This window comes from Aulonocara stuartgranti (assembly GCF_965226115.1).
Source record: "Aulonocara stuartgranti genome assembly, chromosome: 2".
Lineage (NCBI taxonomy): Eukaryota > Metazoa > Chordata > Actinopteri > Cichliformes > Cichlidae > Aulonocara > Aulonocara stuartgranti.
Window position 1 is genome coordinate 23,996,191 of NC_138940.1, and position 25,344 is coordinate 24,021,534.

The window sequence follows — 25,344 nt, forward strand, 5'->3', positions numbered from 1 at the left end:
GCGGCCCAGCTCCAGTCCAGGATGTGAAACTAAACTGGTGGGCTGGGACTTTGTCTCCTGTTTGTCTCTCTGTTGGCTTAATCAGCACCACTCCGGTGCTACACACAGCCACGCAATGAAGAGGAGGAGACGAGTGACTGAAGATTATTGTACTTTTGAGGAGGTCGAAAAGGGAAAAAAGGGGGTTGGCGGTGGGGTGGGGGTGAATTGCATCTTTCATTCATGTTGTCTGGAGACTTTTTAAGACCTGTTGATGAAAGAAGGTTGAGCGCACAGAGGAAGAGCTGTGCAGATACAAATAATGTTTCTGGGAAATGACCCTGAACGTGAGAGAGCCTTTATTCCCCTCATGTCAAACGAGGTGGATCTGCCTGAACCAAGCAAAATAAAGAGAATCATTTTCAAAACAACCAAATGAGGTTGGTTTTGTTTCATCTGGATGGCTCCACAGCATGCTGAATCCTGTAAAGAGCTTATGCAAACATACCTACGCTGTGGTGGAGAGGGAACAGAAAACAACGAAGCAAAAAGAGAGGAGAACCCCCCACCCTCCCACCCTTTTCTTTTTACATTCCACTGGTGAATATGAGCACATGATCTCAAATATGCTACACCCCCCACCCACCTTCCCATATGCGCACACACACACACACACACACGGATGTGAGAGCACACAAAAGCACTGTGGGGTGCATCCTAGGCCTTCCCAGCCACCCCTATTCAAGCACCCTGCCCTCACCGACTTTCATATAAAACACCGCCTACACTAAGGCCCACTCAAAACCCCTTACAGAGCCTCAATCTCCCCCCACCACCGCCATGTTCTCCACCCCCGTCCAGTCAGCCCGAGCCTCTGCCCCGAGCGTTGCGCTGGCAGGCAGCCTTGGCCGCTGAATGAATGGACCCGAGGCACAGGAACTGAGAGAGAAATGGGCAGAGACGGCTCATATCAACAGAATGGTGTCAAATTGATTTGTTCCTCCTGAGCAGCAGCTCGAACATGCCATACATATCAATTAAAATCAATTACATTTCTGCGACGTATACACAGTTAATTCCTCCGTGCCAGGCCCCAGATGCAGGCACCGGCTCTTCTCTTAATGTCTCGATTTTGCAGCTGGGCGCATAATTACTCTCTCGTTCTCTTCAGCCTTTACAATACATAAAATCATGTAAAATAACAAACATATGCACGCTCTCCACAAACGACAACAGGTATTCAATTCCCCCTGATATCAGCGTGGTAATTATCACACCAGGAGATCTGTTCCCTCACCAATTACTTCTTCTCTCTCTGCATTATCCACACAATCAGCATGGCCGCCCCCACCCCCCACCTATTATTAGAGATTACACTTTCCATACGGCGTGAGACATTTCCTAACATTTCAATCAATACTCCATAAGTTTGCCGCTCAAACATACTAGAGTCTCCCTGCAGTAAAGCACCCGTGTGACACAGTTATGCTTAAGTCTGCAAAGAACACAAAGCCGTGTTATGCAAAGAGCATTGTGGTTGAGCGCTTGTGTAAGATAGTGTGCGGCGGCAGGGATTTACAACAGATTCATTCACTCGAGGCAGTCTATGTTTTGTGTAATCACAGGGTACAAATGCGTCCTGTTCTCATTCAAGTCAATCAATATTAAATAATTGCCTGCTACCAGGGACTGCTTTGGCCTTTCATTTCCCTCTAGGTGCAGCCAACTGCTTGCTCGGCCTCGCAATGAAAACATTCAAATAGCAGGTTCTGAAATGGCTTCGCTCTTAATGTGGCGGCACGCCGCATGGTCGTTTCAGGCCAAAGAGAGTTTTGCCACTAATTCACGTGAACGACGACAGAACCAGACCCCAAACCGGTCCGAAGCTTCGAGAAGGTGAGCTGGTCGCAGGGTTGCGCTTGTAGCCCGCAGCCCGACCCCGATCGGTTGTATACATAGCTGGCTTCTGTCAGGCTGTCGCGGGGGCAGATGTTCTTAGGGAGGCCTGACTATAAACACACGCGCATAAACACACGCCCCGCAGTGTACACACACAGATTTCCTCACATGTCAAGCACAGTAAACAAGTCGCCTCCAATGCTCACCCAGGCCCCACACACACACATAAAGACACATGAGCAAACACAAGCATCCTGAAATTAAGAAAAACAAGGTCCATCTGGCCCCAGAACTGTTTAGTAAAGCAGGAAGGATTTGACCCTTATTATAGAAAAAGAACAACAAACTAGCCAGAGGGTAGCGATATTGGATAAACTATAAACTCCGGTCCAAGCTGCACTGTAGGCCAGACTTGGCAACAGTGACTTGCTGAAAAGTAGAAAGCTTGGTATTTTCCCTCCGGGCTGTCCCCATTAGAGGGACATAAATGACGATGTCAGAGGCAAAAAAAAAAGACAGACAGAATATCCTGAATTCCACCCTGCAGAGAACTGCTTTTGTATGTGTGAACACAGGCTTCCTTTTTCTCTCTCTTTCTCACAGAAACACACAAACACGACACTAGCTTTAGTTAGCTCAGTCAACAGGCTGGCATGCAGAGCAGATCAGATCCCATCCAGCGTGGCTCATAACAGTGGCAAACGGATGAGCTCCAACGCAAGCGCACACACCCCTCGTGTTCAAAAACGAGCCCCGTATGCTTGCCCTCTATCACTGTCACATGAAGGGCTAGCATAACACCATCAGCGGCTGTAATGAGCTAACAAGATGATGCCCAGATGGCCTTGCCACAAGTAGGACAGAAGTGGACGTTGTTTCCAGACGAACAAGCTGAAGAGCACTGTTGAGCGAGAGGAGTGTCAGAAGTCATTAGGGAGGAGAAAGAGCATAATCTGTTTCTTCTTATGGCCTCTGTGGTTTCTGTCGGAGCTGAGCCCATCCCTCCCTAAGAGCAGGGGAGTTAAGCGAGCATGGGTGTATGCGGCGTGATTGAACAGCATCCACGGTATCGCTGACAGCAAGAGAAGGCCCAGACTGTTGCTCTCTGGGCCTCCACTTATTCATTCTTCAGCTCGGGGATTGAGCTCTTCCAGCTGGAGGGCTGAAGAGAAGAGAAGAGAAGAGAAGAGAAGAGAAGAGAAGAGAAGAGAAGAGAAGAGAAGAGAAGAGATTTGGCTCGGCTTGAGAGACATTGGGTCAGTTTCAGCCTGAGTTTAGCCCTCATTCTGAGGTTGCTCTGTGACCCAAACACACACAAGGCTCTTTCCTCTCCCCTAGCCCCTTTCCTGGCCACAACACAACACACACAGACACACACACACACACACACACACACACACACACACACACACACACACACACACACACACACACACACACACACACACAGCCAGCTGCCTCCCATCACTGAGGAGCAGCCACAGATGGGCTCTGCATGCTCCGTAAAGATCTCTCCACAGGCCCAGTCTACAGTCACAGCCAAACCCGCCTGGCCCAAACTCACTGTATATGTGCTTGTGTGGCTGTGTGCAGATTATACATGTGTCCGTGCAGGCCTGAGTGGGTGACGGTGAGCAGGCCTGTGTGCCAGACGCCCCGATTGAGCCAAAGTTTGCGATGAATGTGCGTGTAAATGAGGTGTGGGCTGCTGGACGATCACAGAGAGAAGGATCCCCGAGGACGAGCTGCCGCAGGGCAGAGAGTCGAGAGCTGGACCGGGATGCGAGGCTACAATCAGTGCCGAGCAGACTGAAAAGGGGGAGAAATCAGGAGAACCTCCCAGACGAACAATAGCATCCCTCACCCTCACCACGACTGGGTTTCACTCCCACTTAAGGGAGCACAGGAAGAAACCAGGGGAAAGAAAAAAAAAACATAACCATTATCAAACCCACACAGCTTGCAAGCATGCTACCAGAGGCCTTTTTGTGCTTGGTATCTCTAACCCCATCAATAAGCCCTTAGAAAACATTTTCATTAAAAAAAAGAATTGCTGCTCAGTCACATGCACTAATAAACACATCCAACACACACACGCACACACACACACACACACACACACTAAAACGTTAAAAAGTTATTTAATTTCTGTTCAGCTCAGATACAGCCAGTCATGGTTAAATTCAATTGCTAACAATTGCCCTCCTATCTCAGCATGGTTAAAATTACTTGAGGGATCTCAGTTTTAGACTGAATAATGAAGCAAGTAAAAAAGCTTATTGAGGATGAGGGTCTGGATATGGTTTGTTGCTAATTTTCCAAACTTGTGCTTCTAATAAAAGTGGCTCTTAGAAACACCGTGATGAAGTGCAGCTGCCCGGTTTAGAAATATTCTGGCACCCACACATCTGGGAATCAAATCAAATCACCAAAACACACTGGACACCCATTACTAATGTGGTTTTTCCTCTGAGGGATAGCTTGACATTTTGAGAATTTTGTTTATTTGCTTCCCAAAAGGCTAGCTTAACCTAGCATAAAGTTCTAAACGTCATAAGAGAACATGTCACTTTAATACTTCAGTTTATAAACATGAGATATGATCATTTCTAAGACCTTAAGGTGCATTTAGGTTACCCTGCTCTGTCCTATGTGACAAAAGTAAGTAATTTCTCTGTTTAAAGTAAGCTACATTGATACTTGCTTGTTTTCCAAAAGGCTAGCTTAACCTAGCATAAAGTTATTAGTACAATAAGAAAACATTTTGGTTTTACTCTCCAGTTTGTGTCATATAAAAATGGAATATGATAGTTTTTAAGACCTAAAGGTCCATTTAAGTTAATTTGTGACATAGGGCAGAATAGCTAATTCTCTTGATTTCTATTCTTTTTCATTAAACACTTTAACGCTTGCTTCTAAAAATGGTTAGCTCAACCTAGCATAAAGCTTTTGAATACCAAAAAATAACATGACATTTTCACTTCAGTTTGTGTCATATAAAATGAGATATATTGTGATAATTTGCTTATGCTTGCTTGCTAGCTTCATAAATAGCATAGTCTTTATCATAATTCTTAGCAAGAAAGAGCAGGTGATTATATATTCCAAAAGGTCAAACAGTTCCTAAATGAATCTGCCATAATGTGATAATATATTAAGACTTGTGCTCTTTCTTCTGAAGGATTACTTGACTTTTTCAAAATTTTGTTTATTTGCTTCCCAAAAGGTTAGCTTAACATAGCATCAAGTTGTGAATGTGAAAAGACATGATATCATTTTAAAACTGTATTTAGTGTTCTATATAAAAATGAGACCTGATCATTTGTAAGAATTACAGGTATATTTTAATTAATTTTTTCACATAGGACAAAGCCGGACAAACCATTTTTCTCAATTTCCAGTCTTATGCTAACTTAACCCATATGGAAAAGATATATATAAATCTTATAAAGTTTGTATCTGTCTTGTGTGAAACTTGTATGAAAAGCATAAAAGAGTGAGAACAGATATAAGATCCTTAGAAAAATTATATAAATGAAACTTGTATGTTTTGGATACTTCCTAAAATAGTATACAAAAGTAATGAGAAAGTGGCCTTATATGATTCACTATATGAAGCAAGCCAAATCTGATGCAAGTCTTTTATAACTTTTTCCTATTTCTTTCCCATATGGGAAACAAGCCTGATGTTCACTTTGATGCTTGCTTAATTAATGTAAAAAATAATTATATATTCCAAAAGGTCAAATAGTTCTTAAATTAATCTGCCCTAATGTAATAACATATTAAGACTTCCAGAGTTGGGGTCTTATAGAAAGATTTGAGTTTGCCTCTATAGAATACAGAAATGAACCGCATGCAGGTTGAACTTTACAGCAGCTCTTTACGATCAAAGGGGAGCTACATCTATATTTTATAAGCCTGTATGTTGTTAACAGGTGTTAATATGACACAGCTACAGAAAATCTGGAATACTGGAAAGACACCAAAGCCTTCCTGGAAGAACAAAGGGAAGACATGGTGCACAGAAAGCGAATCAATCAATCTCTGCCAGAACACGTCTGGCTTTGACAGCGCAGCTCTGAACCCAGAAGTAAAAGATAGCACGCAGCAAAGTTCAAAATACTTCCATTGTTCATCTGTCAGTGTGAAAGACAATTGCACGGGAGAGGGAGGAAAAATACTAACACAATATTTATCTTGTGTCCCCTTCCATCCTGACTTACTCTTTTTTTAATGTATTCCTGCTATTGTGAGGAGTGCTGGGAGATGGATGGGTAGAGGAGTCCGGTAGGTGATATGTGTCTGCTACAAGCACTGTGCAGTCACTCACACATTTCCCCCTCCGTCTCCAATCTCGAAGAACGGCAATAATTCAGTCACCAACAAACAGCACCGGGGTTTTTTTTCTTCTTCTTCTTCTTTTTCTTTGTGGCATTTCAATTGTCGGTGGTTGGTGGTTTTTCTTCTGCATTGTTCTTGAAACTGCTTCCCTGGGAAACTGGGAAAGTCAAACAGCTGACGAGATGTCACCTCATGAACTCCCTCCTTAGTTTCACACACTCACAAACAACCACGTCGGCGATCTGACACACACTCACCCGGTCTCTCTTTTCTCCTTCCACAAACACGCACACACAATTCTAAGGATCTCTCATCAACCGCGTGTCAAGCTCAATGACACACATCTCTGTCTAAACAGGCCATGAGCTGCTGCCTCTCACAGGCACTGGCTGTTGCCTTTCAAGGCCGGTGACTCTTGATCATATCAAATTGGACATGCGAGTCTTATGAAGGCTGCCGGTCTTCGCTCTTTGTTCGCGAGTCACGATAAAAGTCTCCCAGTGAACGTCTCGGGGTTTATCTTAGAGTGTGGACACATTCCTGAAAACCTTATTTTCCATTTTGCCTCCAGCAGCGATCACTAAAAAAGTATGTGTGTGGTGCAATAAAACTTAAATTTAACAGTCATTTCCCCATAGCAATACCTGCTCACTGTGCATGCCCGTACCTGGGCTTTGCACATGCCTGTTGCGACTGGCGTTATATGAGAAGCACGTATGACCCGAGGAATCATCCGGTTGTTTGAACAGGGTTGTGAACACACACATTCTCACATGTGCATATATACTTACACATTCTTTAAAAGCCAACAGTAGCGAAACAAGAGAAGATAGGCCTCTCTGTATGCAGCTGACAGAGTGAATTACACAGAGAGCTAAAAACCACCGCTTCCCGTCTCACCCAACAGCACTGGATGGCTTTCAGATGGATTTCTCCGAATCTTGTACAAACAGTGAGTCAATATCGGGGTAATGGCCTATCGTTGAGGAAGAACAATTCACAAGTGATTTGCGGAGAAAATGTGTGTTTAGGGCACTTTGGACCGCACTCTGTCACCCAGCCGTAACTAGGGCGCTCTGCCAACAGGCTCCATTTGCAGGGCTTGACAAGAGTACTGCATGCAGGTATTTGAGTATTCTACCCGACCCCTTAATATGTGCAGCCATTCCTCATCAGAGGCAGGCATCGGAAAAAGAAAAAATAATAATAATAAGAGAGAGAGAATTCCCACTGATGAATAGCTGATAATTCTGTTTCTGACGATTCAGGAAGCCATGAAATCAATGACAAATTTGCATTATGAGCAAACGTACACGACGTTTTAATCCTTCCGCACTTTGCCTCTGATATTTATGCCTGTCGCGGGCGCTTTCATTATCATAGAGCGTGTTTAATATTTCTCAGCTGCGTGAGAGGGACCGCCACACTACAGATGATTGAGTGTGCTGGATTTAGTGTCGTTCTCCTTCCCTTTCTCCAGCTGTGACCATGTACTTCAGGACATATACACACACACAGACACGACAGAGTCAACCGAGAGAGAGGGCACCAGAGAGAAGGGGGGGAAAAAAAAAAGAGGGGAGGCGGGGAGGAGGGAGCAAATCTGAGGACGTGGTGCCAACCAGAGAGGCCCACCGTGCCTCAGTCCCATCTCTCCAGCTGAGGGCTTTGATTCGCCTGATTGTCTCCAATATTGAGACACACAATAAACACAACACTTGGCGGCCATTTGCAATTCTAATCAGCTCCTCTCAACTGGCCAGGACAACTCGGCTAGAGCCCTCTGAGATATCACTCATCTGACTGCAAAATAATGACACAATCATCGCCATGGCTACGCTCCTACTACATCCCATGAGCGGCAGCACAGAGAGGATATTAATACACAGGAGCACTTGGAGAACCAAACGAATTAGCAAAGAGATTAGCCAGATACCGGGTTAATGAATGTGCCACGCAAGGAAACGTGCTCACACCCACCTCCTCTTTAAAAAAATGAGGAGCAGCAAGCGGACAAGCTAGCAGGTCTACACCTGTTTCCGCAAGTGCATGCCGCAACAGGTTTGCTAAATAAACTATCTTCTTTCAACGCGAAATTCCGACTATGTAAACTTAGGCTGATTGTTTCTGGATAAGGCAGCGAGTTGTTAACTTTGACAGCACTATCTGTTTTTCAAATGCTCTGCAGAGTGCAGAAAAAGCAGCATGCGAGCTCCGATGCGATCATTATCGAGTGAAACCTGAGCCTATATGTTGACACGGTGAAATACTGTGTTTCCTGGTGTTAAGAAGTTAACGTAATTTAGGACGTTTACGATAAGATAAGAGCGAGGGGGGAACGAGGGGTTTATCCTCAACAAACTGTCCCAAAAATCCTACATCTGTGAATTCTAAAAAGCCCATCTGTTGGCTTTTCTCCCCCGTGCCGTTTGCACCGACTTGACAACATGACGGTAATAGATGCTTTGCAGATAAATGAAAGCAAAGTGACATGCAATCATCCAGCGTTTTAGTAGCCTTGATGTATTTGCTTTAACACGCAGGCGGAAGATGAGAAACTGAAATTTATTTCAGAAAATAACAGGCAGGTCTTATGAAACTGGTTATTAGACTTGCAAATCATTCCGATGATTCATAACCGGGACCATGCTCGTATGACCTCGTTTTTGTTTTTTATGTTTGTTTGTTTTTTCCAAGCATGCACAAGTGCATGCCTGCATAGGTTCATTTAAGTGTGTGTTGGTTTGTGAGGATTCTTGCAGGGGCATGTGAGCGACAGCCTGTCAGTGAAAGCGATGTCATTATCTGGCTGATGTCTGTGTGAATTGTGACCGGGTGCAGGGTCACATCTCTAGTGGGAAGCTGACACTGCGGACAGGAAGCATTACTTTATGATTTTCCCTCCAGGAGGAAAACACTCATCACAATCAGCGACGCTACTGTTCAGGCCTCGTTTAGAGGTTAATTCAATATGGGCAGCATGCTAATGACAATAGCATGACGAATGCCTACATCTTAAAACCCGCTTTTTACAGGATACATGTTCTTTAAAATAACATAGTGGGGAATTTTTTTTATGCTTTGTTCTCAGTGCCTTGAAAAAGAAGAAGGGAGGGAGGGGGGTTCAGGCAAAGCCCTTCCCTCCCTGTTCTTAGCCTTTGACTTTTTCTGTGTAACAACAATACACGGGGTTTTAGTTCAGTGTCCTGCAGTCGATCTGTTAGGCCACTGATAAGAGAAGCTGATGGATAGGTTTAATCAGCCAAGCCCAGGGATCAAGACCACGGGACAGATCAATCAAATGCTGTGTGGTTTCTAAAAGAAACTGCTTTTATCAGTGTCAGAAAGGACTCTCGCTGGATTTTTTTTTTTCTTTTTTTGTGTTTGCAGGAAGGAAGAAAGCAACATTAGCAAAGTAAACTAAATATAAAGAAACAAGGGAATGTATTTCAGGTGCATGAGTGGAAAGCTACACTAACTAAGCCCGGCTAAAAATAAGTGCAGCAGAGCAGAAAAAGAAACATCTGTAATCACTACGCTGAGATTGTTAAAACTCCTTGAGGCAACTCTCCGACAAAGCATAAAACTAAATGTCCCTGGTCTCTTATATACTAAACACCTCCTGACATAAACAGAAATAAAATGTAAAAAAACCCAAAACCTTCTGAAACAGTGAAACTAAACCTGCACTGAAATCAAACAGGAAGCACAACAGAAAGACTGAGAGCTATCTCCAGCGCACAACAGATCTCTGTAGAAGAGAGCAACGATGAACTGTAATAACTAGGACGCGGTGCTTTTAATACACAGCTGCCTTCCATTTCTTAAAAGAAGCTTCTTATCGGAGAATTTGAGTGACAAGCCTATTCTCTCGCTTACAATCTCGGGCTCATGATTGTAAAAGACAGCTACACATGTCCCATCAAATCCAAGACAAATTGGTTCCTCTTTCTTCTTTGCCTTGGATGGGAGATCTTATCCAGGCGGACATGCTTAAGTTGTCAGTGGGTTTTCTAAAACCCGTATTGAACGGCATATTGACTGATGCAATCGCGGAGACACACATCATTAGGCTCATTAACAGCGAATGTAAAAAGGGGAGGACGGCCTAACTGGTGCAGCGGGAGTCTGTGTCTCCTCTGATAACACTCGCCTTTAACAAGCGGAGCGCGCGGGCAAAGATGCAGGCTGTCGGTATTAAAATGAAATGTATGCTTGTGTGTGTGATGCGTCTGCTAATAAATAGCTTGTTTGACATGACGCTGTTCTCATTCGCGCAGTTTGCTCTGTGATAACCGGTCGGATTGTGGCCTCGTAAAGATGCTCCATGTGTTGTTTTAGGAAGCCATTACAAACTGGGCCGTCTCCATTACAAGGGCTATCTGATCATTATTACTGCCATCTGTAACGCACACTCAAACCTTAATCTGGGCGAGCCAACCACAGCTGACTCCTGAGTTGGCACGCACGCACATCCATACTACCTTCCCCTGTATGTGCGTGTGTGTACATCCAAACGTGACACGGCAGCTGTTGCCTCGTCACATTGCAGGCCCTTGGGCTCGACACATTTTACTCCAGCCTACTAAAGCAAGGCTGAGTGGAGCAGCGCAAGCCCATTGAAGCCACTGACTTGCAAGTCTCTTTTTGAGAGGCCGAACCCCCTCCAACACCTGTGCAATGCAATCGCAATCTCCCAGCCAGAGCTGCTCCCACCCTTCAAAGGCTCGTCACAGGACGCACATCTAATGCAGAGAGATGGCCGGTTAAAGCCTCAGCCAGGCACACCGCTTTGAAGCGACTGCTCCGGCCCCACCAAAAGAGAAGCCAAATCATTTCCCTTCCCTCTACCCCCGTCCATTGTGCGAGAGGTGCACCAGGCGCTCTTATTCGGTGGCCGCATGTGGGGCGCCTTCAAAGATCACGCCACTCCATTCCAAAGCAGGGCCACTACAGGAAATGAGACTCTCCCGGATGCACGGGGGCTTCTCGGCGATAAATATATTCATGCATTCATGTATATTTCAAATAAGAATTTGACTCAGCCCGCATAATGCACATGGCAAGGTTCAGACTTTGAGATTCTTGACATGCATGAGGCGCTACAATCAGGAGTGTATAAATAAATCAGAAAACGCCGCAAACAGAGCTCCTAAAAGCAGCAACACAGGGCCTGAGCTCGGCGCGAAGAAAAGGACTCGCAGAGGTTTGTCTGAAAGAGAAAAAGCTTTCATCTCCGAGACAGCAGAGGAGAAGAGAGGAGTGATGTGATGGATGTTTGGGCTGTCATGTTTCACAGCTGGGGACTTGAGACAGATGAGAGGAATAGCTAAAAGTAGTCAAACTTTTCAGGGCGAAGGGGAAAATGGAAGATGAGACAGCAGAACAGCGGATGGAGCGCCACACATTAAGATTAGCCGGTTAAAATCGCAGTGTGAAATCTCGTGCTACGGAGCCTCGAGGGGCAAAACCGCCAGAGTAACTCGTTAAATGGAGCCGACGCAACGCCGACGGTCGTGTTCTCCGAACAGTTCATAAAGGGAAGCTGAGAGGTTTTGGAATATTGTGTTTGCTTTAGCAGACCCTAACTCCGATTTCCAATATCGGAGAGATGATGAGGGACTTCCACGGCTGAGCACATCATGGGGGAGAATAAACACACGTGTAATGGGAAACATGTGTGTGCGAGATGAAACGGCCTCCCTCATATGAATGGGATGAAATATAGACCTGCGTCCTGCCGGGCTCCAATCAGGGCCGTAAGAACTCGGCATGGAGGGGAAATGACGGACCCCCGACGGGCTCACACACACACACACACACACACGCACACACACAGATACGGATAAGCTGCCAATATGGTCATTCTGGAGCAGATTCATGTGGAGGCCAGAGTCTGACAGTGACATCTCCATTCACTCCTGAATTCTTTTTCGCTTCCCAACATGCATGGGCACACACACACACATGCACACACACATGCACACAGAGCTAGAGGCCATGGGAGGAGGAGGAGCAGCACTGAGGCATTAAAAAAAAAAAGCCTTTCTCCCCGCCGTGGGTCTCTGTGGGGTTTAGCATGGCATTATGGGAAGATTAGACTTTAGAGTGCTTTACTATCTGATGTCATTGTTGGTTTTACGTTGTCTGGATGGCTTGTGGAACTCGGACCTGATGGCAGGCACATTTCTCTCCAGACAAAATGCTCGGGGCTGCAGTTGTGATTGATTACAGGTTCCTATTGTATCTGTCTGGTATGGCTCTGTTGGAAGAAGAATTAGTCAGACAAAAAAAGTCATGGAAACGCTACACATTTGACTCCATCAATCAAGTCAGCAATCAAAATAATTCAATTAAGAGACTTAAATCCCGCTGGCTCACCAGTCCCTGCTCCAATAGCCCAGAGACAAACTCAATTTACTGACAACCCATACATGATAGCATTAACTCCACTTTAAGGCTCCAATCTTTTTCCATTACTTATGTTTTCTAAATATCAAGGGAAATTCAGAGGAAATAGCAGAGCTATGGTGTTTACGAGAGACGACAAATTGGAAAAAATTAAATAAACAAGAGCAGCTTCAAATGCATAATGAAATTGTAGAAGGGCTGTCCGGACAACTAAGCTAATTTGCAAGTTGTTTAGAAGGCAGACTTATTTGCAAAACACAAGAAACTTTGCAAATGTGTTTTCATAGGCCGTACATCAATGATGCAGGATTGCAGACAGACTGGGAAGGGAGGTTGCTGAATATGTGTGTAATTGTCTTTTTTCCCCCCCGTTTCCGAGGTGTGAAAGGGAATGCAGGGTTGCGCTGGGGCGTCCCGGGGAGAGGCGATTGAAGCGTCACTCACAGCTGCCACACAGAGCCCCGGCGCACACCAAATCCCAGGCCCGGGCTTTTCCCGGGCAGAGGGGCCGGGGCCGGGCCTGGGAGCAGCAGGAGTCCCACAGGCCTTTTCTTCCAACTCCTCTCACCAGCACAAGGGGGACCAGGTCCCTGCTGGGAGTTTGCTTAGAAAAGACTGAGCCAAGACTTGGCAGAATGGGTTAACGGAGGCATACACACACACATATACACACACTATTTCAAATGCTTTTTGGGGGCTGTCTGTCTTGCCTGTGGGCATGGTGGGAAAAAAATGAAGTAGGGAAGAGAAAAAAAAAACCCCAAAGATAAATCAAACTTCCAGTTAACAGCTGAAAATTTGGGACACGCAAACGCAGAGATGCAGAAAGAGACGACGAGCAAGAGAGGCACTGCTCAAACTAGATTACCGGAGAAATGAGTGGGGGGTTTTCTGCTCGATGCCCGGGGAGCCTAATAGAGGAAAAGTCCCAAGGATTATACACTGTGCCATTTCCACGCTCGCCCTAATAGTCTCCATGTCCTGCCTCTGTATGCCATAGATGGATTATGATGCTTTATAATTAACATGGGTAAGGGGGTTGTTACAGACCGCCCATCTGCCACGCTGACACACTTACGGGGGGTATCCCTTGGGAAAAGGAGGCCGCTACCACACTATTCCATTACTTTATCATTCTATCATTCTATTATCCTACCACTCGATTCAATTACCCTGTCACTCCATTAGTGTACTCGTAACAGTGAACAAAGAGCTCCGTGATGATCATTAATGATATGTTCCGAGCCGGTTGTGGCGTGGTCATGCTTCATCCAGGCTCTTCTTGTAAAAATATGATCTTTTACAAAGCACGGCTCATTTTTGGTTCCAATTAAGATGTCAAACGTAAATTGAGAAGCTCGTCGGCAGCCATAAGAAACATCTAAATGTGATACACTTTATTTTATTATTCTTTTTTGGAGCATGCAAAAGATTACTTGCCTTCATTTTCTGCAAGAAAAAACTGAGGACGTAAACTGTTACTCGACTTGCAGAGTAAAAGCTTTTTTTGTCAATAATACACATTTTTTAGTGTTGAAAGTTCCAGAAAAACTTTTGTCCAACCAAATCTATCGTTTGATTAATTAAGTTGAAACTTGTAAAAATGCTACAATTTTCATTTGTATTTTTGTTTTGGAGTTTTTAAAAAAAAGGCGAGAAACCGTATAACCCTACATCGCAATTTATATTCCCACCTCAGTGTTTTCACCAATTTTATTTGTTAATAAACACGCACTTCCTCCCCTGTCCCACACATTTTTGCGATTAGTCGCTGGGCTCCGTCACCTCCTGGCACAGTAAATGCAAACCAATCCTACAAAGGTCTTTAGTGTGCCACAAACTCAGAGGGGGAAACAGATCCCTCGTCGCCTGTATGCCGGTGACAGCCCCTGACGTCTTAAAGAATGTGCGGTGCAGCTGGCTGTTGAGGTTGCCTGCCCACTGTTAGGGAATGGCATCCGATGAGGTCTGCCTCCTCAGCACAGAGGGGTTCTATGAGAAAGAGTTAAGTCTGTGAGGTCAGTCTGGAGGAGGAGGTTACGAGTTCCCCGAGTCGGAGCCGTGGGGGTAATGGTTTTAGAGATGGCTGTCACACAGATCCGTTCCACTGTCCAATACTGCCGCTGATCTCCACCAGCCCGAGTCTGCTTGCTTTTCAATTGCTCAACTTCTCTCTCCCCGTCCTCCTTTCTTCTTTTCTCCCCTTCTTTCCTCCTTGCACTGACACATGGAAGTAATCTAGGATCTCTATGCTGGACTTAAAGGATGTGCGGTTGAGCCCGGGGCTGCATTTCGACGCTCTACATTAGCTTCCTTTCCTCTTCTGTTTAATCCCCTTATATTCAACTGCTCTTATTTAAAAGAACTTAGCTGGAAAACAAAAGGCAGACTTTGCCCATTCAACTTTTTTCTCTCTCTCTCTCCCTCTCTCTTCGTTTCCTGTAACTCTGCATCCCTTCCCATTTTTCTTCTCGAATCAGCTAAAAGCACAGGCGAGGCGACAAGTAGGACTCTTAAGGGAAGCCTTCCAGCACCGTCGTCTGTGCCTCTGCTTGGCAGAGCCGGAGCTGATGGGAACTTCCTGGTCGCTGCCAGCCAGGCCTCCGTCTAATGAAGCTGGGTCGCTAACAGCCTGTAAGGCAGCCACTGTTCAGCCACTCTACACTCATCCACCACCCGGCCCTCGACACTTTCACAGGGGCACACTGGCACGCTCCTAACACTTCCTTAATGCTCCGCTGTGGCTGGACAAAGAACAATGGCGCACGGACGTGCACTCTTAAGCACTCCTTCACTTCCACGAGCTCAAGAGGAAAAATAAACAAGACTCAGACTGATTGGAAGTTTATTTTATACTCAACTGAACTTACAATTACTCTTTAAATAAGCATCTATACACCCTATTTTTTCCTTTTAGGAGGTAGGATCCTTTATTGGTTACAAGCAAAAGAAGACAAGGCAGGAAATACGGGACAGAGAGCAGGGGAGCGACTCCCAGCAAAGGAGGCAAGCCAGTTGCGGTGCTGCTCGGCTGAATTTGCACCCATGTGGTGCACGCCCTAACCACTCAGCTATCATGACCCATTTAAATGAATGTGGTGTTTATCCCAGTGAAGAATTTTTTGTTGCATAATGCACTTTGCTGCATTTGTCATTGTTATCAGTGACTCACAACTCTGACTCACTAGCAACTGTCACACCTATATGAAAATTCCCCAAATGTAAAAACAGTTTTTACCCCAGGGCTTTGGTAACAAGTTCCTATCTGTCATCCCCCCCCAAGCATAAGTATATTAGATGTCTTATTTCACACAAACACTCCAAAACAAAAAGTGTTAAAAATGCTAAATCCTAACCAGCTTTTCTTGTATGAAAAATTAATTTAATTAATTGGTGGTGGGGGGCAGGAATTAGGCAATATGTGTGCAATGTGTGCATTTTGCTGATTTTTTCTGTGCCGTTTCTGTTAGTTGATGTGTGTGCAATATTTCTACTAGTGTCAGGTTACAATCCTGAGCTGCAACTCCCCACATAAACAAAAAAAAGTCAATACACTTGATTTGGATTTTTGCCTGTTTGTGTAGCTGTATATATATTTAAATAGAAGTACATATGGTAATATTGTGATATGACACGTTGCCTGCGGATTTAGATTCTCGACGTCAGTAAAGTTGCTGTTGATTGTGTCCAGTCACTGCTGTTTATGTTCTTGTTCTGCTAATTGACTAATCCTTCCAGGCATTGTCCACTCTTGCCAAATGATTCACTGCTTTCAGCTGCTGTCCCTGTAATATGTCTTGAAAGAAAACCAACTGGAACTGTGGGTCACGACGACCAGTTGGAAAAACACACACACACACACACACACACACACACACACACACACACACACACACACACACACACACATAGAACAAAAAGACGGAGGAAGAAAGAAAGAAAGAAAAAATCCAAACAAATTAGTAGCAAATGCTACTTTTCCCAAACTCGGGGAACAAAAGCTTTGGTTTCGTGTGCACCACTGCTTGAATATAAAGAAATGAATGCATCAATAACACAGCAAAACAGAATGATCAGCTTTCAGTGATGTGGCAGCCAAAACCACCAGTGGATAAAGTGAGTCCATCTGGAGCAAAACCATGATGAAAAAGCTGCATTGTTTTCCTCTTTTTCTTCTTCTTCTACTTCTTCTTCTTCGCTGAAATAACCTAAACGCCCTGCAGCCCTCTTTCCCGAGCCCAGGTGCCTTGTGTAGATAACCAAATGAAGAATCTGCCATTACCCACACACACCGCTGAAACAACAGTCGTGTCGACACAGAAGCACGCGTGTGCGCGCACACACACACACAGACACATAAAAGCAAACGCAGCTGTCCTTACAGCGAGACACAGGGACCCTTTACAGCACTGTGGGCCAGTTGCTATCCAGAGGTATTTCTTATTGGTTGGCCCTCTCTCGTTCTCTCTGAGTGGGGCTCAGGCTCTAAGTCCTCTCTGTGTGTAATGAGATCTCTATCAGAGGGAAACATGATCAGAGTCTAAAGGGTGGAGAAAGGGGGAGACTGTGGGAGGCAAAGAGAGAGAGGGAAAAGGTACGTATCGCGAAGGGGTAACGGGGGCAAGCGGCGGGGTGTGAGGCAGGGAAGAAACAAAAACAGGCCTCTGACCCTCCCGACAGTGACCGCGGCTGCACGGAGCAGGAGAGGGGAGCGCTCGCTGGACTCCAAACCAAATCCTGATTCTCGTCTGAGGCTGCATCCGGCTCTCGCTCAACAGGTTTCGGCAGTTTTCAAGTTGTGCCGTTTCAGTTTGTTTTGTTTCACTTCCTCCTGAAAGTCGGCATAGCTGAGCAGGTGAAAGTGGCAGATGAGTCAGTGTCTGAGAACAAACCCATTGAAATGATTGCTTTTGTAAGAGGCACTTCCAAGATAAGGAAGACATTGTATTCTTCTCATTACCTCATGCAAAGAAAAAAGAAAGAAAGAAAGAAAAAAAATCTGCCTAATTAGCTTATTGTAAAACACTAAACATGAAAACAAAACCAGCAGCAGTTAAATTAAATTATGCTGTGATGGAAATGTAGTGAACCAATAAAATTGCTGCCTCATCATCTCAAAGCGCTTTGCAATAAAAAAAAAAAAGCCACAAAAATTCCCTTTTTTTGTTTTGGGAAAAATTAAACATATTTGCTAAATGTCCCAGTGGTAATAAAGTTTAGCTTAATTACAAGCCCACTGAACCATTTAACCACGCAAGCGTGATATAAAGCAAACCAGTCAACTGTTAAACTCTGAGCCAGACAGCTGAGGTAAAAGGACAGCAAAGTAAGTCGAGTAAAGTAGAGACTCACAGGCTCGAATCAGGAGACTTTACTTTTTATCAAACGCGAACGCTCTTTTCGTTTTTACCCCCCTTTCTTCTGCTATTTTGCGTCCCTTTGTGGGCTTTGACACAGAGGCCAAAAAATAAAAAATAATTCATGCAAAGTCTTTCCAAGCCTCACCAAAAAATGCAAAGAGTTCAAAAGCAGTGCAGCAGACTGTTGCCCAGCCTGTGGCCGCTTCCTCGCTGCATGTTTTTAGAGGTGTGCAACTGTTTTTTCCATCTCTCCTCCTCTCCTTTTCTTTCTCTTACCCCTCTCTCACCACCTTGTTTGTCTCCTGAGCTGCTGCAAACAGGCTGTGGTAGTTACAGGTCATGAGGTAAATATTAGCCGAGGAGGGCTGGAGGACGTGCAGGAACCGCTCACAGCAACCTTGTCAGATCATCATTAAATTGGCATCACTGCAGTGTACCTCAGCACAGTGTGAGTGTCAGTGTGTGTGTGTGTCCATGTATGTAGCACGCCTGTACATAGCGGCGCTAGCTTCAGCCAAGGCGATGGGACGTGATCAGTCATAACAAAGTGACATTTCGTGGCGTAATCCCACTCAGCTAAATGAGAACTAATCCGATTTGCTCTGATCAAATGTTAGACTGTTCTTTACCGGCCGGGGGGACGCTGACACATCTCAGCCTTCTTCTTCTTTTTCTGCACGGCTGCTCCTTCATCACCCCCCCCCCCCCCCTCCCCTCCCACCGACACCCCTACTTTGCCACTTCACTCATCCGGCCTCAAATTAAATATCAAAAAGGTATGATGCATCCTGCAGCACAAAAAAAGAAGAAGAGAGAACTAAAACTCAAGCATGCTTCCTCTTGTTATTTTTCTCACAAGACAGTGCTACCGTGATGATGTATGCTGCCTGTTCAAGCACGCTGGGAGGAAATCAATTAAGCAAACCCCCAGTTATTGATAATACAGGAGGCGGGAGTGATGGCATCCTCACATGAAAATCCATAGCAGCAGGAATGCACATAAACCTGCACAAACACACACACCGTAGCGGCCCAAACCTGCTGGTTTCCTAGACTTTGCCTCATAACTCATGGCCTGTGGGGAGGCACTGGTATTGTTATAGTTTTTGTGTGTATGTAGTACACTGTGCAAGCAGAGGGCCAGATTAATTTATTAGCTGAGGCAGCAGCGCTCCCAAAAGCAGGAACAGGAAGTAAGACATCGTAAATCTCGATAAGTCACCAGATAGTGTACTGTACATTTCTATAGGCTTCTTCCACTGTTATCGCTATAGAGTAATATAGGCCAATACCGAGAGATGGAGTTTAGAGGAACAAACAGTGAAGACTGATGCTGATTCCTGCGCAAGCACACCCACCCCATCTCTTTTTCTTTTATTGCCTATCAGCGAGTGCTGCTGACTGATACATTTCAGAGCAAAAACAGGTTTGTCTCTCTCTCTTTTTTTGTTATTGTAAAGCCTGCACACAGCAAGATAATTGTCTATTGTTTTCCAAAAGGCAGAGCAGCGGGATAATTAGCTTGAGAGAACACTTTGCAGAGTGCATTATTGTTCCACTGTGAACTTTATGAAATATTCAGCCGTTCGTGGGGATTTTACAAGGAGCAGAGTGGAGAAACAGATGGAGAAATGATCTTCCAGTCCCTAAAATCCCAGCATGGTAACCTTCTAAGACATTCCCTTCAGGTGACATCATCAATCAATAAATGTCTCCCTCTATTTTTTTTTTTTACTCTTAACTAAAAAGTGTGGATTTTTGCATGTGTGTGTGTGTGTGTGTATCTTTGTCTGATGACGCTCATTGTTCCACTACTTCTGCAGCCAAATAAAAGCTGATGGGCCGTAGTCTTGCCATTAGGACCGGGCCACACACACACACTCAGAGACACACACTTCAATGAACATGGCAGCAATATTCATACCCACTGACTCCACAACGAGCCTCTATGACATTTGACATTTGGGGGATAAATCATGGATTCACTTCAATGAGTAACTTACAGTTATAGGCTGGTCGAGCTACTCTCCATTTCCCCCCAGTGCTGTGAGCTCGAATGAAGGTCAGCTCCAACCACACAGATCTTTCTCTCTCTCTCTCTTTTTCTCTTTTAGTTTATTTCCCCCCCCCCCTTTATGAATGCTTTCCAACATGATGTAAATGTGGGAGTCAAGTCTAAGTGGGTGATAATTGTTACCAGAGCGTAATCTATTATCAGTAGTCTGGGCTCACTTTACTTGTTTGGATGGGAATAATATGGATTTTTAAAGAAAGTGTCTGGCTTCAGCTGCTGACTTTTGAAAAACGTGTCCTTGATTTCATGGGAAGAAATTGCGCTGGATCCAAGCCAGGGTAATTAAGAAAAATACAATTATTTTCAATCATTTGCTCACCTGATATCTGGAACCATCTTGTTATGCATTTTTGTGGGGAGAAACTAAATTCAAACTTGGCCACTTTGGACGGAGTGTGGCCCTCGTACGCCTGTTGGGAGGAAAAAATATCCTGCGCTATAGCTGAACACACTTGGCGTGGTTTACTTGACTTTTTCACCTTTATTCTTTGCACCAATTATGAGTGGATGAACTTCTCACAGCCCTAGAATAGCCGTGATTTAGTTGGAAAATAAAACGGTGGGTGCAATATTGCGAATAAAATTGCTATAATTACCCATCTTAATGTGTGATTTAAGCTGGGCCCGTTGTACATTGTATAAGCATGTACTTAACGGTGTTTCTTCAGTGTTGGGAAATTCCCCACTGGGAAAGACGTCAACGCCACACTCTGCGGCGCAGAGAGGACAATTAGAACTAAATAAATTGTGTTCTTTTTAAGATAATTGCCACATTTAACAGAACATTTAACCCAACGTGTACACAATGGCAACTTTTCCATAAATGTTAGCCCTCCATTGAGCGCGCACACACACTCACACACACCCATAGAGTTTGACACCCTCGTCCAAATGAAAATGCAAGACTTACTTGGGATTCTGCGAGCTCCAGATTATAGTCTCCAGCGACTTAGCCGAGGGTAACGCCGACCTGCACATTATTGTAAAGATCCAGAGGTAATACTTCCAACAACCGAGTCCCGCCATTCTGATAAATGCACAAGACGGGTGAGCCGAGAACTCTAGAGCTACGGACGGTGCGCTTGGCAACCTTTATCTGCGGTTCGCCCGGTGGGAAGGTGAGCTACGATCAGTCGGGAGCATGTGAGGTCGATATCAGATACATGTCCTTGTGTCCGACTTCTTTAGATCTGCTCCAGACCCCGTGTCCTTAACTGAACTGCCGTGCGAAGGAGCCCCGGTTCTTGATAGGATTTGGAGGAAAGCAGCAGCAGCAGCCCACCGAGTGTCCTGGTTGACCTGTGGCTGAGGCAGTAGAAAGAAAAAACACGACCTTTTCTTTCACTCTGTGGACAAAACTCAGCGATCCCTATGCGTGGAGCGGATCTGACCAATCGCGCAGTTTTGCCAAAATCTGGCGATGCGGCTGTCGGTGGAGCGCCGCGCCGCGTCTTTGTCAGAGCTGCCCTCGGTGGTGCGTGTACCTGTCGCCGTTTATAGCCTACAGATGACCACATTCATCCATCAGTCACAACTCCGCAGCACGCCAGGAATCCCGAGGTCCACTTCATTCCAGTGTTATCTTTCACTCCTCCGCCCCCCTTCTTTTGCTATTCTTCCTCCCCCCCCCCCCCAAAAAAAAGGAATTGAGTTTCTATTGTAAATATTCCTCCTGGCTCTCAGTGGCGTTACGCGTGCGTGTTGCGCTCCGGCAGGGTCGCTTCTAGTCCAACTCGGGCATGCTGCGTGGCCGGTGCGTAAAAATACAGTCCGGTCTCCCCGCTAGTTTATTGCTTCATGAAACACACACAAAAAAGTGCCGAGGTAAGATTAGACCTGCTCCCCTGCTTCTCGACGTGGCTCCTAAATCAGCTCACCAACATTTCCACGCCGGTATGTTGTTTTTTTTTCTGACCGTCTGTAACACTGTGCACTCCGGTGTGTGCGGCAGCCCGAGCTCAACTGTAACCCGAGCTGAACAGAGCGCATGAGGAACAGCCCACTGTGCCAGCAGCGGCCAATCACAGCGCTCTGTCCGAACTTGGAAGCAGGAAGCGAAGGCATTTAAGGGACGTGGATGGGTAGATGGTAGGTAGAAGGAGGGAGCGAGAATTGGTGAGGGGGGCGGGGGTGTTATTGGGTTGACCCCACATCTCCACCTCCCCTCTCACCACCACCTCGGCCCGAGCCATCGACCCAAATTGAAATGGACGTTGGAGTTATTCGTCATACTGAAAGCTTCGGTGAGGAAAACGAGTGCACCAGTGTGTGTGTGTGTGTGTGTGTGTGTGTGTGTGTGTGTGTGTGTGAAAGTGCTTACAAGAGCAAAACTTTGGCCCCTTTAAGTCCAGGGCTTGTTGTTCCCAGTAGATAACTAATTACTAATTGGTCCATCAAGAAATTCGCCTGGAGCGCCACATTTATCATTTTGGTTATGAAGGATTGCATTTGTAACATTTTCCCTACGACTAGTCTGTTATTTCTGCTATTTCTAGCTGTGCCGCTGTAAATATATTGGTTTTATTCTATATACACAGGATTACAGTATCTGTTCTTTTGGCCCCCTTCTTTTTCTTCTCTGAAGGGAATGATGATTAATGGTCTCTTTGGATCTCTTTCTAGTCGTCCTCTTTTGGGATAATGAACTGCATGAGAACTTAGTCTCCAGTGTCAATAGACAATAGACGGTCGGTAGCCTATAGTCACTGGGCCATTCATTCACTGAGGAAGAAATGCTTGACACATAATTGATCATGTCCATGTCTGTGCCCCCTTTGTGCGCGCATATGTGTGTGTGTTTGAGGGAGAAAGGAGAGAAGAGTTCCCCTTCATTTCCTTGCATTTATTCAATCAATGCTGCCCCCTAATGGCTGTGATGAAATCGATTCTCAGACTACAGGTGGGGGGGGGAAGACTGAGTCTAATTGGAAAGGAAATAAAGCAGACATGTAAAGACACATCTTATGGTTTCTGAAATTATTTTTTTTATTATATCCTGTGGCGTGTTGACAGCTCATAAATCTCTGTGAGACAATAACACAGGCTTCCAGTGATTATACACCCTAATTGTCTGAGTAAATTTATATTTGTGCAGTTAATGTGTGCGCATCCTCAACAGCAGCAGTTGCCACAGAGTTGCCATCTTGGATGCCTGATGCTTTACCAATCAGAGGGTCATGGACAGATGCCACCTGTGTACAACTTTGTGGACTGCCACACATGGTGCCAGCAGTTCGTGAGAATAGTGATGTAGAGGTTTGTTAGCCCAGCAAAACATTATCCATAGATTTGTCCTAGGAATGATCAAAATTAATCTTTTACAATAGTATATGTAGATTTCAAAAGAAAAAAAAATGTTATATTCACTACAATATGTGAAACATGACTGACTGTCCACATGCCTTTACATAAACAAAAACTCCTCTGTGCAACAAGGAGTGTATTGAGCTTAGCTTTCATATTCACTCACATCATAGAGAACCCATTTGAGTGTTTTTCACCCTTCCTACAGCTACCTATGAGATACTGGCATTTTCAAGGAATGAGGTCATTGTGTTAATGTGTATAGGTGGCTGTGATTAGTGCTTCCATAAATAGCCTGAATGTACTTTCATATCACAGCAGCTCACGCACACACACTTCAAAATGGAGAATGCCCATGTCTAAGGGGTTTTTTCATCGCTGATTGGTAGTAATGTGTAACCTCACATTATTTATTTCAGCGCAGCTGTTTATCAGCTTGTTATCCAGGTATGTTTTTACTGCTTTTCTAGTGTGTTTGTGATCAATATCAGATGATACTCGCTGTTGTACCTCTCTTTCGACCTCCCACAACCTGTTACATCTGATTTTCAGTTCAGTTCTTAAGTAATTTAGCAAACCTCAGCCCCTTCCTCTTCCTTAAGAATGCCTAAATGACACCTACCCTTCTACTGAGACTCTTTCCGATGAGGCTTCAGTCAACAGTAGTACAGATATTGCTCGTCTGCTGTAGGGTTGTTGTCGTTTTTTTGTCTAGTTTCCTCAAAAATTTTAAGGCCACGCTAAACACCATGTAACAATATAACAACTTGTCATCTAATAGCTCTTTAAGAATCAGCTTGTTGATGCAAAAATACAGTTTTATGTCGGTCAAACTGTTTTTCATAGATTCAGTTAAACTAATTATGTGTTTTTGCAAGAAGCTTCCGGTAATAAAGTGTCTAAAGATACAATTTAAAATTGGTTTATGTTTGTCTGTTTATGTGCAGACACAACACTGGTTCAGCCCACACGTTAAGTGCCTTTTTGCTTTAAGAGCTTGAATGATTTATAGATCAGGTCAGTGTTGAGCGGCTTAACAAACAGACAAACAAACAGAAGCTTCCTCGGAAAGTTGTCAGGTACAAGGACTGGACTGAAAATGAGTTAAAAAGCAGTCAATGTCCAAAGAAAACCTTGGAATGACCTTCACAAAGCCTGGAGAACTGTGGCTCAAGACCACTTTTTAAAATATTACAGGAAAGTCTGGCTCCTTGGAAGCAGAATATAAAGAAATCAGGGGTAGCTCAACACTTGTGCACAGCACTGTAATCATGCTTTTATTCATTTAATATTTAATTGGTCAAATGTGTCAGAATGCGGTCAATTCACAGCTCAAAACACCTACTACCACGCTGACACGCTTATAATGACCAGGCAGATACCAAGTAGGTGTCCTGCTTATTCACCCTCTCACTTTTAGTGTTGCAAAGTTCAGCTGAGGCTGATTAAGAACGTCACCACTTTAGCAGTTATTACGTTGTAACCCAAAGTACTGGATTAATTGAAATTTTGACTGGATATTGGCACAGACACACGTGAAAGGATTACTAGAGTATTTCTATCCCGCTTTAGGGAACACGAGCGCGCAGCAGATATTATTGCAGTATATCCAATTGCAGTGAAGACTTTTTCCTTAAAGATGCTTCTGCTGGTGTTAAAAGAAATGTCAGGTGATTGCCATTCCTCCTCTGTGGGCCATGAATGTCTATATGAACCTGCAAGGCAACACATTCAGTAGTTTTAGAGACTGACTGGCAGTCAGCTTAACATTACACTCCCCAAATCCTGCTACCGTTCTTGCTATGAATACTATATTGTCATATAAAGCAGGAACACTGTAAATTCTCCCTTTTTCAAACTGAAGCGATTCTTTGGTTCTGAAACGTTCACAGATTTATATGAAATTCATTGTGTCGTCATTTCTTACAGCTCGTAAATGGGAGAACGGAGAGACATTTGCCGTCGCTTTTGTTT

At 44.7% G+C, this 25,344-nt stretch overlaps 1 protein-coding gene across 1 annotated transcript in view; it reads right to left on the bottom strand.

The window, feature by feature from the left end:
* The window catches only part of efnb1 (ephrin-B1), a 56,941-nt gene extending 34,900 nt beyond the window's left edge, over positions 1 to 22,041 (bottom strand). Inside the window, exon 1 of the mRNA XM_082547334.1 lies at positions 20,978 to 22,041. Coding sequence (XP_082403460.1) covers positions 20,978 to 21,093 — 116 coding nt within the window. The 5' untranslated portion in view covers positions 21,094 to 22,041. The remainder of the gene's footprint in view (positions 1 to 20,977) is intronic.
* Positions 22,042 to 25,344: the final 3,303 nt, after the last annotated feature.